Source organism: Pseudopodoces humilis, chromosome 5 (genome assembly GCF_049639895.1).
Source record: "Pseudopodoces humilis isolate 2021_Gansu_Grassland_sample_001 chromosome 5, ASM4963989v1, whole genome shotgun sequence".
NCBI lineage: Eukaryota > Metazoa > Chordata > Aves > Passeriformes > Paridae > Pseudopodoces > Pseudopodoces humilis.
This window is the reverse complement of record NC_142204.1, coordinates 34,319,960-34,335,901: the sequence shown is the minus strand read 5'-3', so window position 1 is coordinate 34,335,901 and position 15,942 is coordinate 34,319,960. Positions and strand designations below refer to the sequence as shown.

The following is a 15,942-nucleotide window of genomic DNA, read 5'->3' as shown; positions in this document are numbered from 1 at the left end:
GGGTTGGAAAAGTTAAGACCCTGTGACTGCAGAGCAGACATCTTTCCGCAGAGTGATCAAGTTTTATCCTGCTCTGTAGAGAACAGAATTTTACCCTTTTCAAGTCCTGGCTGCAGCACTGGTTCAAGGCCATCTCTTAATACATTTCCAAGGGTCATGAGATGACTTGAAATCACCAAAGCTCTGAGAATACTTAAGTATTTCTACCTCTTTTGAAACAATTTTCATAGAGGGAGATAACCTACTGGGTGCACTTTCCTACAAAATTAAATTCCTTATGAGCTTCATTAGCTGACTGCAAAACTTAAAAGCAAATTACTTAAACTTCACTGTTTCTGATGCCTTGAGAGGCTACCTGGAATAGAGGCTAGACAGTCTTAAAGTAAATATTTATTGAAAAGGCCTTCAAAGGAGACACCTTGGGCAGTACAGGAGCCTGGCCAAGGCCCCACACAAGAGGGACGACGGGTCATGAGTTTTCACACTTTTATAAATTCTGGTCCATTTACATGTTTGGGTTAATTGTCCAATTACAGCTTCAGGTTATGAAGTCCCATCCTCCCAAACTGCCCTCCTCAATTCACTGTTGTTTATACTTTTTGGGCTTAAAGCTGCCTAAAGTGGCCTTGGTTCTCAAGCTGAAAAGGATTGTCTTGTCTAACTACACAGTGCAGAGAACTTGCTAACACTTTGTATGAAGTTCAGAGTTATACACCAGTGCAGTACAGAATCTATGAAAATAGTGCATACAGAAAATATGAAAGCTAAATCTTAAGGCATCACTTTCATACACTTAATTGCAACTTAGTGGAAAAAATGAAGATAACCAAAGTAAAACCTCTAGGTTCAAAGGGATCTCATTTGCATCCTCTGCAATGTGGTGCTGCCAGACATAACCTGTCCTTGAAAATACAGTCTATCTAGTTAGCTGTAAAATATACCACTTTTTCAAACTAAAATGTAAGTTTTTCAGTCCAAACCGTGCCATAATCTGTCTAGTACATCTTTTCAGTGCAGCAAATAATTGTGATATTAAGTCTAGCAATTTTTGGGAAGAAGGGAAAGAATGAAATTATTTTCAGAATTATGAATGTTATCTGAATTCTTATCTAGACAACATTCTTGAAAGAACATGATGTTCTCTTAAGATTCTTACAGTTACCTGTTATTTCATAACTTCCTGCTGCTTTACTAATTCAACAAGGTATATGCTACCTTTACATCTCTTTGGTAGAGCAGAGAAACTTGAAAATTTATTAAAATTCAGTACGACTTGGAATAAAAACAAATGTCATTATTCTAAATGCTGCAAATGCATTAGAATATTTTATGTTTACTTTATGTACCATTTGTTCTGAAAGTGTTATTCTGTATTACTCGAAAAGGACCAAATTATTTTATAGCCAAGATACTCAATAATTAGGCACAAGTGCTTGTGTGGCAGAGAGCAAGCACAGGTGCACAGACTTAGTATCTGGTCTGTGCTCTTAAAGCTGCTAAGGGATTTTAATATTGGTTATTATTATTATGTGCCAACTGCAGGCACAGCCCCCTGCAGCAGGGATGAGAATTAGGAGGGCAGACAGAAACACGTACATACTCCCATCCTCTCTGACTTGCAGAAACCCACCTGCAGACAAGGTCCAGTAACCAGTGTCCCCAGCTGCAACATACTCCCAAAACGTGGTTTTCAACACCTCCCATCACCCTTTACATCGAGGGAGGCCTCCAACCAGGTCTCAAAGAGACCTCTCCAAACAAAAATTCTCCTGTAGCAAGTCAGCTGCTAGCTATGGGATTTGCAAATCCTTCCCTAGGGACTTCCCCAGGCCATGCACTTAGGATTGGTATACCCATGGCAGTTACGTTTTTTTGTTGTTCATGTGTCTTAGTCAGACCCAGAGATTATAAGGAATAAGCTCTTTGAGAGACTTGGCAGCCTACCATAAAAATACCGAATGTGTCCATCCTTGCCTACGTAAGACAGAAATTGAGATACTGGTGCTTGTCAGGCTTCCGTAGCAGAATATTAGGGACACATGAGACAGCACAGACAACTGTGGACTCTGAGATTTCCAAAGAAAATCTATATTTCTTCCAACTTGTTTTACTAAGAATTAATTGAGTTAAAAACCGTAAAGTAGAGCCCACATGACTACTTGCTTGGCAGGCCTTACCCTACATTCTTTCTTTAATGTAAGACTTGCATGCCTGTTTGCTCCTACTCTGTACAGGAGGATTAATAAGACATATTGTGTGGCATTCAGCAACAAGCATTTAGCCAGAACATTCAGTTATAAATAGATTTGGGAAATCATGCATCTTAAACTGGATTAAAAATATATGGACAAAAACTAAAGATATCTGACCCCTACGAGAAAACCAGCATGAGTGTTAATGTTCACTTTGCACTCTCTATGCCATGGAATAGCCAGCACAAGGTAGTAACAGCCAGGAAAGCTCTGCATTGAGGGAATACCAAAGCAGCTTGTGTGATCTCTAACCCTGTTAAAACTCTGCTGATGCTTCTGCTGCTAATGCGCCCACAAAAAAGATGTTGCTTTCACATCATCTGTTACTGATGGCACTGCACATTTTCTAGGTTTTTGCATCTTAGTTGAAAAGAAAGAAACCCAAATTCAGATGCAGAAATCAATTGTATAATATAGGTGCAAGAATTTTATTTTTTTTTGCACTGAGTTGCAGGAACAAATCTAAACTTTTTTAATGACACAAGCAATTTCCCCAGTTTTGAGACCTTGACTTCTGAACATTTGTGCTCTCCAGATTTTCTACTGGCATCTTATGCTTTAGTCTATTCTTGGAATAAGGGCATTATTCACAAATAAAGAATGCATTATTGAACTGAGCTATGAAGTTGAAGGTGAAAATAGGTGATCATGGTGATAGTTTTCAACAGCTCACAAAGTTATCAGCTACTTGCTCACATCTAACCTGTTACCAACGTGACAAAATGAATTGGTTCAGGTGTCCCCTTTTTCTAAACCCCAGCCTTTCAGTCACTAGATAGTCACACCTTCTTTCACCTCCTGTGTTTTCCCACTAACTTCTGTATCTCCTAAATCTAATAAGAAACTCCTTCAACTTAGCTTTGTCAAATTTGCTTCTTTCATTTCTTCCTCCTATCAGGGCAAAATCTCCCAAGAAAAGGGAAGCAAAATAAGAGGGGTATTTTGCAAAGACAGGTTGTGTTGTAAATATGAAATTTTCTTTGACTTCCCTCCCCTTCAAAGATTTTTTTCTTTTTTTTATTTTTTTATAGCCTGAAAGAGGATTTATCAACTTCCTTCTGTTAACACATCATATTTTCTCTCCTTCTCAGAGAGGTTTCTGTATTAACTCCATTCACCCCTTGCAGGGAAACTTCTTTCTTCTTTGCATACTTTTCATGGTAGACATCCTCCTTCCACTTGTTTTGCAACTTCTTCCCTGCTTAAAGCAAACCACATCCCCACACTGACACAAAACAAGCATTATGTCCCACTTGCCTCCAACTCTCAAGTCATTTTTTATCACCTTTAAAATTAACTGAAGGTGTTACTATGCTAAATGTGGTTTATTATGATACGGTTTCCTCTTCTACATCTCAGTGCTTCTCTAATGCAGCTGAAAAGCATGGCTGGTATTTCTGGCGGCCTGCATACGGGAATGATGGTGTAAAATGCTGACTGCTGTCTTGTGATCAGAGAAGTGACTTGGTACCTCTGCTGCACAAGCACCCAGGGGGTGAAGGACTTCTAGTGGGAGTGAGTGAATGGAAGTAGGTGGATGCTGGCTGGCCCTACTGGACCCCTCCTTGAACACATGCAAGGAGAAACTGTGCTTGACAGACTAACCATCTGAAGATTCTGGATGCTCCAATGTCTGTCCCTTCTGAGGAAAATAAACATTTTGTAGGATAAAGAAAGGTTAATACAGGAGGGAAGCTCTTTCTACGAGGAACTGCCTCTTCTCCAGGGCAGGCAAACAGACCAATACTGTGAGAGTGAGAAGAAGGTGGCTCAATGAGTCATGGGAATCTAAATCTTGGGATTCATGCTGACAGCTGTGCTACTTGTCATGACCAGACAGGTACCAGTATGATGGCCAGGCAGGACAGCACAGTATATGGGATCATGCTGTTCCAGGTTAGTCTGCCAGAGGCTGACTAACCCTCCAGTTGCTCACCCAATGGGCAGAACACAGTGAAAACAAAGCCAAAGAAAAGTTCAAATGGTTCAGGTGAAGTTATGGGTACTTATCCAAGTTCACTGTATAGTCCAAATTTTTGGAAGTTCACTCCTTATGAGCTAGTTTTGGCATGGAAAAGTAGCAGAAAGACATATCACTAGTTTATATACATAAAAAAAGGAAAACCAACTAATTTTAAAGACTGACACAGTAGAAGGATCACAGTTTATATCCTTCATTTGCAGAATCACAACCTGGATTTATTATGAGCAAGAATATAAAAAAATTGAATGCAGAACTTCCAACATGCACCTTTAAAATCTATGGGGGGATGGGGATTAATCACAGCCAAATCCAGAACATATTTGTTCTGGTTTATCTCCACATGTATGTAATTGGTCTTAGATCCTACCCACAGAGAAGCAGATAACCCATGTTACTTTACTTAAAAATACATGTAAAGCAAGTTCTCTTAACTCACCTCTTCTATATGGTTGTTACCCCATTAATCTCAGAGAAGCCACTTTCATTGAGATAGTACTAAAGGAAGGAGAATCAGTTTTGACTTTTTTTTTTTTAGTGCAGAAACAGTAGCTGACTTAGTGGCTCCTCTTTTACTTGGCATACATAGACACTGCAGTGATCACACAGCTCAGGCAGACAGCCTTCAGGGGCTCTGCAGCCAGATAATTTGAGTCCTACAGACAGCGCGTATGTGGGCATAAAGTCCAACCATAGCAAAATTAATTAAGCATCATTCAGCCCCTCAGGCAGGACTTGCAGTTGTCAGTGAATAGCTGACCACATGTAAGAGCACACCAGCTAGCTAACTTAAAACTTCTTTAGTAAGCTGAAGTGATTACAGTGTCCTTGGTTCACAGCCTCATTTATGTGATCCATGAAAAGCAATGAACTTTAAACTTCAGACCTGTCAAAGCAACACTTTAATAAGCTCTACAGTTTTCAAAGAAATTGTATACAAGACATATAGGCCACAGGCCTGTTTAGCCTATTAGCCAAATTATGACATTCTTCATGTCATATATTCCAAGGCAGCACAATTTTAACTGAAATACACGTCTTCAATTTTTCATGTAATCACTGAGAAAATAACAGAATCAGCATTATAACCTATTTCTCAGAGTTTCCTGCTTGGCAAAAACTTTGATCAAGTACATCAAAGTGAAATGGGGTGGAGCATCAGGTCTGTTCACAGCTCTCTAACTGCATCCCATGAAATAATGTAAGAAGACAAACGGAGATGTATATTGCAGCTTTATGGTCACAATAACAACAGTATCTCATGGAAGTCCCTGAGTGTTCTGCATGGTTGAAATGGGATTTCTTCTTACAATTTTTGTCATTAATATATGTTCAAGGAAAAATGCAGTTGCAAGAAAAGACATGCTTGAGACTGCCAAATACTTACTGGTGGCTAATTGCTGGAGAACTTATTCAGGAAAAATCCTCTTAAAATAGAAAACAGTATTTTTAAGCTACTGAGGCCATTAGAATATATTATTATTTGCTGAATCAGAAACAATTGGGAAAAAAAAGTTAAAATGCCAAGGGATTGCTCTTCTGTGCACCTGAGTTTTCATTAAAATCCAATGAAAATTATTTGGTATTTCATGTATCTCTTTTTTTGCCGATTCTTCTTGACTTCCTCCCCCCACCACCTCCCCCAATTTTCAGTCTTTCTTTCACATTCACACCCATTCATACATACCTAAAGTGACAGAACAAATCCTTGATTACTAAATAATGATCTCGCCTCAATAAAAAATAACCCACACAAATTCCCCCAAAAGCCTTCCTTTCTTTGTTTCTTCTGCTTAAATAAATTACTTAAAAATCACACTTTATTAATGAGCTGCTCAGCATTTAAGGCTTCACTAAAAATGGAAAACATAGGAACAGCAAAAAGTCCATCAAATTTAAAAACAGATGAGCATATAAATAGAAGCATTCCTTAGCAATAGAGAAAAGAAAAATCAATCAGAATTATATATAATAGAGTCTCTTAAATGCATTTTTCTTTGTCTGATTTTAAGAGACAAAGAGTAAACCTCATTATATGCCTTTATGAAGCTGATAATACTTGGGCTATAGTATTAACTACATGCACACCTGAAAGCATTAGAGGCCAAATATAAAAATATAAATTTATCTTCATCTTCTTATTTCTCTGTAAGATAGCAGCCATATAATAAAGTTATCAGGAAAAAAAAAGAAGTTTGAAATCCACTCAGAGTTTCACTTTGCAGTTATATGATACAAAGAATCACTCAAAGCAAACCTTGTAAGCATGTACTGCAAGTTGTCTTCATTTGTGTTGCACAAATGATCCCACTTGCCACCAGGATTTGATTTTATAGCACTTATTGCAATAAAACTAGGTGTTGTTTATATACATGGTATATGAAAACATCCAGAAGAACTAAGTACCTGTAGGAAAGGGACCTCCCTCACTGCCTACCCTTAAATTAGAAACTCTAACACAGTAGAATGAGTCCTCCTAGAGTAAGTAATGCTCAATTGTATCAGAAATACACGACTCCCTTGTAAGTATAGCCTAGGCTAACTTACAGGTAACTACTTTTCCTGTCATCAAAATGCTAAGAATTACAAACATGGCATTGAAACCATTCCCGTGCACATACTTATCAAAAAACATTTTCTTCTTTCAAATCGGCTCGATGGTACCTTTGTTTTGTCCTTGAGGTGAGGAATCAGGCTGCAAATCATTGTTAAAAATGGGGCTTCTGAAGTGAGCCTATTTCTCAGTACCTTAGTCAAAGCTGCAATTCTCTGAGCCAGTTCAGCCTCCACTTCAGGTAGTGTTTCAGCTTTCCTCATCGTCTGCTGCAGCTTCTGCTCAGCCAGCTCAAGACGCTCTTGCAGCTGTCTGTTTTTGTCTTCCAACTGAAAGCCAACGACAGATAAACAAGTATAAAAAATAAAAATCAATATTAAGGATTTTCCTTCCCTTTCTGAAGTATCAGTGAAATGATAGCAAAACTCACTAAAAGGCAAGACATCCCTCAGTGTGGGAGAGGTTACTGGAGAGGCATTAACCCAAGCATGGACCAATGTACAGTGCCAGTCTTACTACTGATTCGAGGCTCAAGCATCTCATGAAGGTGAATAAAAGGACTTGCAAAATGGCAGTAATTAAGATGAAAAAGCTCCACTGATGGATGTGGTATTTATCCCAGACAAATAATAGTACTGGTGCCAGTAAAATGAGAATTTCCCAAATGGAAGTACAGTCATTCTTACAGAAAAATTTACATGTGACCTAAAATGGGAAAGAAGAACAATTCTGAAAGGATAGAGTTCCCTGAATAAATTGCCAAGTATAATTTTCTGAATGAATTGCAATCATATATTATGAAAAGTTAAAAATTACATTTCATTCATTACAATTAAATTAAATTTTACAGAGGTGAAGCTGAATAAGCTGTGATAACTATTAAAGAGAAATAGGAGGGCTTTTTGTAACTGCAGCATTTTCTGACCTACTGAGATGCACCACACAATTAAGATTTTTTAGTGGTTGTTGCTTTCTTGCTCCATCCAGGTAATACAAGACAAAATGAAAAATGAGTGATTCTAGATTCTTTTTTAATCCTTAGAAAGGCATGAAAGTCTAGGTTTTTCTCAGCTCGATGCTGCAAATCAACTTTAAGTCTGACCATATACTCTAAGCCTAGTTATTTTGATTAGGCAGAGCTCTGCAGCACAGCATGACTTACATTGGCAACGAAAAGAACTCAGATACAAGTACCTTATTTCTTCCATCGTTGGGTGGTTTTATCCCTGACAATTGAAGACACCTCTTAAAATAGTCTAAGGAAGCTGGCAAAAGCTGGAGAGTTTAAGTTCTGATGGTTTAATTTCCCTGAAGAAGTAGTCAAATACATATATACACACACCAATACAGGGGGATATGTGCATGTGTGTGCAAATATATCTGCATACAATTATAGAAGCAGAGATTATCACATCACACAGGCTAATTTCCCATATAGCACTTTAAATTGTTTAAAGACATGCTAAGAAAAAAGAAGTCTGGTACTGAGGCTGGGTTTGAATGATACAGTATAATTTATATTCACTTCATGTTTGCTTTCAGTTTATATCATATTCAGATTACAAACCAGTGGTTTATATTCAGTTTACATTCCAGATTTGGAATCACCATGGAAACAAAGTGATTGAACGTGATGAAACAAAATCATGAGAGAAAGCTGCACAGTCATGTTATAAGCTTTCTTTAAACATATTCACAGTTAATTTAGCTTTTAAAAATTTTATTTGCACTCTACTCTTCTGTAAAATAATTAGAATATATTGTATGCAAATTTCACTTTTTCTGCAGAAAGGAATGTTTTTAGCTCAAGCTGTTTTTTAGAAAATTAAATTACAAAATTGTTACATAAAAAACAAAGATATTCCACTACTTAAGGAATATCACATACTGTGTGCACTTATGCAAGACACTATCAGAAAACACTGTTATTTTCCAACATTGTATGTACACATTGAAATTATTGTTCACAGCTGCAGTAGCTGATACGAAATTTAGAGATGCTGAACAATTTAGAATTTTTTAGATTAACTGATCTGTTGATTAAAACTTCACAGATTAACCTAATGGAAACCTCTTCTAGTAAATTGACATTAATTTTCATTGTGTATGAAGGAAACAGCTGAGTAATGCAGGAGAGCACCTGACGCAGGATGGCTTCCTTGTTTGCCAGTTCATTTTCTAGCTTATCGTTCATGTCGTGTATGGAGGTGGATTCTCTCTGAGCACTGAGGTAGCGCTTCTCCAGCGTAGTTATTCTTTCTTCCATATCTTCCTTTTGTGCCATTGCCTAATGTGACAGAAAAAACCCCATCAGGAACCATGCAAATAAAATGCTACGTAATTTTATACCAGTTTAATTTTCATGCTTATAGTAGACGGGTGTGTAATGTATGATCAGCAGTAAATCTTCAGTTTTATAGAGAATTCTTTGGGATTTCTTGTGGCTATGATACAGAATTATACAGGATCAGCCAGGCTGGAAAAGACCTTTGAGTTAGTTGCAACCTATGATGCAACTCCACCTTGTTAATTAAACCATGACACTGATACTACACCCAGTCTTTTCTTAAAAGCTGGTGTAACAGAAAGATAACTAATGCATACCAAAATAGATTCTAGAAGCCAACCATCCACATATATTGAGAACATCTGCCTAAGACATGATACACAGAGAAACACTACAAATTTAAGAGGAGTAAAGAGATGGAAAATTAAAATTTACTTTCATTTATTGAGAGAAAGGAATACATTTCTTGTACTATTTTTGGATTTAAATCTTCTGTCTCCTATGTTTAAGTGATTTTATCAGTGCTCAACTTTTGCTGCTCACATCCATTGGCCTCTATCAGTTTGTAGGAGACACCACAGGAACAACAATCAAGAGATATGAGGTGAGTGTGGTGAATTCCTTACCTCTCTAATGTCTCTCTGATATTTACTGTTCATTTCCTCTGTTTTAATGAGCTCCTTTCTCGTAGTCTCTGCTTCCTGCTCTACCTCTCCCACCCGAGAAGACAGTGCAGCCAAACGCTCCTTCATCTGTGCCATTTCATAGTTTTGCTTTTCCAATAGCTCCTGAAGTTCAACAACTTGACTGGCTTCATCATTTGAGTCTATTGAGCCATTTGATAGGCGCTGTTAATGGAGAAGTGACACTGATTAATTATCTTTTAATGTGGGCTCTAGCTAAAGAATTTCTGAAGCAAAGATTATTTTTAAAATTACCAAAGTAAATAGGAAGGAAAAAAAAACATTTTCATGGTAGATAAGATAGGTATAGCTATGAAAAAATAGCAGAAGTTTAATTGATAACAATGGAATGTAGTATCACAGAGAGATGTAAGCACTTGCATTAAGAGCAGAATACTACACATAAAATGGTTTAGTTTGGCGTTATGACTATTTGAGTACAGATTACAGCAATACTTCTAAAAATCACCAAATTGCTTTCATTGGTCTTAACTAAACTTACACAGCATTTTCACTTTAATAAAGTTATTAATGCCATTTGCAAAATATACCATGCTGCAGAGAGGAAACAACATTAATAAATCACAAACTCAGTGTACCAGAAAGGGCTTTTAGTCAGGACAACATACTGGTTAAATTTACATTAGAAACAAGTTCTGCTGAAGTAAGTGATGTGCTGCTGAAAGCCTTGGTATGAATATAGCTATAAAGAAAAAAAAAAAAATAATCAAGATTTCATAACACATGCTGCATTTGGGATATGACCTCAGCAATACAATTTATATTGCAAATAAATTATTTCAGGTTAGAAGCGCATTCACCAGTAGGACTTGCTGGTATTGCCTCATTACAGCAGATATTCACATTAACCTTTTCCAGCATAGGCTAAGCCTATGATTTCATACAAATTTAATTCTCTCATGTTATAAAAATGGCATCAAGAACAAAAAAAAAATCATAAACATTTTATTTGACCTGCAACATTAAAAAATATAACCAAAGTTACTGTCACTAACTTTCTTGATTAAGTACAATTTTATTGGCAAAATCTATATTATGAAGCACAGGAGCAAAGTATTTTGCTGTAACTATAATTTAAACATCTTACAGAAATACTGGTCCTAGGAGGTGCTTATTGTCCTTCAGGTGGTAATGTGTATAGCAATGTATATACGAAAAGTTCCTAGCAGGGTCTGAGGGGAAACCAGCTTTCATTAGCACTTTGTATTACTATTGTCAAAATGTATTTATACAAAGATCTTTGAGCACATTCTAAGAACATTATTTAATGGCTTTAACAGAATTCTTTTCTCAATCTCAAGCCATAAAATGAACTTAGAGCAGGATCACCTTCCCCCTGTTCATAACTGAATAAAATTACTTTAAAAATTCACTACATCAAGTAACTCAGTTCCAAAGTTGTATTCTTTATACTACCTAATATATTTTAGATATTTTATGTTACCTGCTGAACCATCATTGATCTACTTTCAGGACACCATGGTAAGATGACCATAGCAAATTAAGAACTTATTTACATTTAGTTTGATATTTTGAAAGTGTTAAATTAGTCTGCTTGAATCCAAATGCTATTAATATGCAGCAGTCACAAACTAAATAGTACTCAAATTCTCAAACAGGATAAGACAGCCAAACTGTCATACTTTGAAAACCTTAAACATTTAAGATAAACTTTTTATATATGACAATCATAATCTGTTTTACAGTTATAATCTCATACAGCAAATTTAGAAGTTTTCACAGGTTATCAAATTTTATCTTGCATGGACCTTGCCCTACAGCTCTACGAAGAGCAGTCCAGGAATGCTGCAAGATTATAATAAGCCAAATACCAAATCTCAAATGCAATAAATGGCATGTGTTCATGTACCTTATGTGACATAAGCCCTGGTAATTATGAAATGGCAACCCCTGGTATCTGGGAGTACATTCACTGCATGAGAAGTATTCTTTCATTAATGAAGCTTTTTTCCTTACAAAATGAATAACTAAACCACATATAAATTAAATCTGAAAAATATTTTTTTTCTACTAATTTGCTTAGTATCCAAGATTTCTGGAAAGACAAGTGATACCACAGTTAGAATTTGTCTCTCACCATTAAACCAATGTTGTAATTGACAATTATGTGTGCATGTATTTTGATCCATGCACATTAACTTCCTTCATAATTCTTTGATGAACTATTTCACAAAGTGCTTTGATTCTAATCATCATTCAGCCTTGTTTTACATTTTTCCTGTACTCATATATAGAGCTAGTTGGTATTTAAAATTTCCAACTTACTGAAAACATCAACATTTTAATTTTCCTTAGCAAGATCAGGATAAAAAGAAAGCTTTCTGTAAAGACACAAATAAACTTTTAAAAACTCAGTTTAAAATCTGGTATATTTAGAATTTTGAAGCATACTTTAAAATTTAACAAGGGATTTTAACTGGTATTTTTTCACTTTCATGCCTTGTTATTATTTTAGGATATATCCATTATATGGGTACATCACATACAGCGAGCACTTCAAAAGACCACAGGTAGAAAGTTATTAAGTATTAATTCAAGAAATAACTGATATGAACAAGAATGTGAAAATATGCTATACCAGTAGAAGCAAAAGGCATTCTGTAGATGGTGATTCAAATTAATTTTCTGAATTAGTGAAAGGAGCAGGAACCTCCCCTTCTCCAGGGAAATTTCTTATGGAATAAACTGGAAGGACAGAACTGCAAAATCTTCTCTATTATCAGTTTTATAAATAATGTCCATGTTTGATCCTTTTTCTTGTTCTTTCTCTGGCTGATTTTTTTTTTTTTATCTGACTGATTTTTTTGTTTCCTGGTATTCAAGGATCTTTTTGTTGATGCTGAGCATCAACTGTAACACAGTACAATTAATAAATCAATTACAATATTGTTGCTGCATATTAATTACAATCCTTTGTATATAAACTATTAGTTGAATATTTGAAACAATGAAATCAAATCTGCTAATTATTACCTGAAGCACTAAAGGAAACCTTTTCAGAAAAGCATACTCAAAAAAAAAGTTTCAAAATAGGCATTCCTAACTATCATATCCCTATACTATCCCCAAATCCCCACAAAATGGAAGAAATGGTATCAAATTACTTGGGGTGGTGGAAAATAAAGTACTGGAAGCAATCTGAAACAATTAGGAAATCTCTAAAGCAGGAATGTTAAAGAAAGCTTTCTAACTGGTCAAAACATTCTAGCAGAGAAAATATAAAATGTACACAGTCCCTAGGTTTGTCTTAGAAGTTCAGTGAAGAAGATCAATGGCTATTTTTCCTCAAAGAAAGAAATGTGCCAAATAGCTCACATGCTTCAATGCTTTGAGGGTTTTTTGCCAACTGGTTTACCCAATACAACTGGTCCATCTGTTTCTAGCACATTTACTTATTTAGACCTCAATGCTGCAGAAGAGGCATCATCATCTATTTTCCCCATCCTCTTTGCTGCCTTCTTGAGCCAGGGCAGGTACACACAGCTGCAGTGTGTGCTCACCTGCTACACACACTGGGAGGGCCTCTGGCCTCTGCTCCTGCCCCTTTCCACAGGTTTCTCAGCCACATGAAAAATCTGGCTGGCATTGGACTGAAAGGCTCTAGAGAAGCTTAAGACATCTTTTCTTGGGCTAGGTAAGAGCAAACAAAGGTATATGAGGAATGACATCTCTACCCAGCAATACAGCACTTGCATTCCTCCTCTCCTAGGAACAAAGAGGGAAAGAGCAACAGCAAGAGGATGCCTGGTGTGGGTTTTTGTAAGCTGGGTTTTTTTTGCTTTTTTTCCTGTTATATCACCATATCACCACACTAGATAAATAACTGATATAACAAAAATAACATGGTTGTTATTATGGGTTTTAAATATACTCTTCCTTCATAAAGAAAGCCTTTATGGTCACTCAAATATAGTTAAAGAAGACAGGAGGAGAAACAGAAAGGATGGAATAATCATCAAGCAAATCTGATGACAGTGGTGGTACTAACTATGACAGGTGACACACTGCAGAGACAGGAATGAGGGGATAACAGGGATTAAACAAGAAATATTTGAGGGGAGAAGTAAAATCTTAATTTCTTAAGGTTTGTGGAAATGGAAAAGGAAAGTAAATGTTCCCTACCACTGAACAGCATGAAAAGGAAAATAACATCCCTGGAGCATGGTTTCCTTTCTTTCAAGATCCAAAAAAGCTCAGCAGTAAGACAATGTGCTGCTCACATGGGAATGTCAGAAGGGAGAAGGGCAATTTGAGCAGTACAAATAACCATAAATCCCCATATTGTTGCTTCTCTCTACATGAAGAATAAAAGAAAAAGCTGCAGACTAGGCTACTGGAAAAATCCAGGAACAATGGTGAAAGGAACACCATGAGAAATTGTAAAGTGAGGCTAATCTGGAATATTGTAGTCTCTGTTAATCTAATTCATACTGCCCTTTCAATTAAACCTAGCAAAATAACACTGGAGGAAAACTAATTGGAGTTACACCTAAGTTAAAATAATAAAAAAACCCAGTAGGGACACCAGTCTACAGAAGTTCACAAAAAAAAAAGGTAAAATTGTCCCAGGTTGTATAGTAAAGTTCTTTTCCATTTTATTTTGTAGGAAGAACTTATATGTTCAACTACATATGTGGTAAAATGTACATGAAAACCCAATTTTTTAAAAGAAAGTCCCAAGAATAGTAAAAAGCACCTCCGTGTGATATTTTCCCTCTAAAATCTGACACAAAGTATTTGTCCTAAATACTATCCACCAGTAATCAATTATGCATTTTGTGCTAGACTTTAACCTCAGAGAGTGGTGAGAAGGAAACTAATATCATCTCATGGAGGTTATTTCTGAACAACCTGCAGCAGAGACAGGGCTCATTAACGTGACAGAACTCCTCATTTGTGCCTCTTAGTTTTGGTAGTACAATCACAGGTGATTCACAGGATGCCGATATGCAGAAGCCTTTCCATGTCAGAGAACTAAATTAAATTCTGTGTAACCATAAAGTTAAACAGAAAATTGAGAAGTTGAAAGTAATCTAAAAATTCAGAAGCTTGGTCTTTTAGAATTCCTAGAAGAAACAAGTATTTTTATGCTGTAAGCACTGGGTTGTGTGATTGGGGTTTTTGTGTGTATGTGTATTCTCCCTTTATATTTGTGGTTTTGTTTACTTAAACCCTAAAATTTTGTGCCTTATATCTACTCTTTACTAGCACACTCTGTAAATGGTGAGTAATACTAATTGACACTTCTTTTTTAAAGGAGTATTGGCAAGTTCATAATAAATGAAAAAGAATAAATCCCCATTGCATCATGGTCCTCACTTGGAAAAAATTGTCCAAGATCTCAGGGGAAAAAAAAAGAAAAAAGTAAAAAGAAAAAAGATTATTTTTAGCTCTATAATGATGGAGATGCTCCTTTCAACTGAGAAAATCTGGCCATGAAGGCCACATCATCAGGGAAGAGACAGAAATGTAATTTGCTACACAGGTCAAATAAACTTATCTGAATTCTATAGTATAGGAATATAAAGAAGTAAGTAAAAATAACCACCAAGCTAAATTGTACAGATCATCTACTCTTATAAAAGCAAGAGTAAAAATCAAAGCTGCAAACAGTAATGCTGATGCTGTTTGAGATGTAAGAATAAATAAGTTACCAGAGGATGATTTTTACTAGAGTGTAGAGTTTTTCCACCCCATTCCATTCAAATGCCTCATGTAAAACATTCAAAAGAAACTGATAGTAACAGTCACATTGCTATGCAATGGACCAAACCCAAAGGACAGCTAAACAAGCAAAAGCAGCATGATGATCATCATCCATGCAACCAGCACACAAACCAGAGTGTGTAAACCTATGCCAAACCAGTATCATTAAATCTAAGTGTCACAGTCATTTCTAAGTGGTGGATTGCCCCTGTGTTTAAAAATTCTTCTACTTCTCTAGGCTGTTTCACACATTTTGGTCTGTGTCAGGCAGAAATCTGATCATTAGAGATCTCCTCTTCAATTGCTCTGAATTGTCTCCAGCCTCTAATCAGCTGTCAAACACAACATTCTCAATTGAAATTCTCCTTTGTGAGAGAGAAACAAACAAAATATAATTGCAGTTGAAAGGGATACTGCAATGGTGGACATTTAAGGTG

At 36.3% G+C, this 15,942-nt stretch overlaps 1 protein-coding gene across 6 annotated transcripts in view; it reads right to left on the bottom strand.

Annotated features, from left to right (window-relative positions):
* Positions 1 to 15,942, bottom strand: part of PPFIA2 (PPFI scaffold protein A2) — a 283,305-nt gene that overhangs the window by 57,154 nt on the left and 210,209 nt on the right. For all 6 annotated transcript variants that reach the window (XM_088055061.1, XM_014248838.2, XM_088055057.1 and 3 more), the window contains 3 exons: positions 9,701 to 9,922; positions 8,928 to 9,074; positions 6,982 to 7,116 (listed from right to left, as the gene is read on the bottom strand). In XM_088055061.1, the coding sequence (XP_087911187.1) occupies positions 6,982 to 7,116; positions 8,928 to 9,074; positions 9,701 to 9,922 (504 nt within the window). The remainder of the gene's footprint in view (positions 1 to 6,981; positions 7,117 to 8,927; positions 9,075 to 9,700; positions 9,923 to 15,942) is intronic.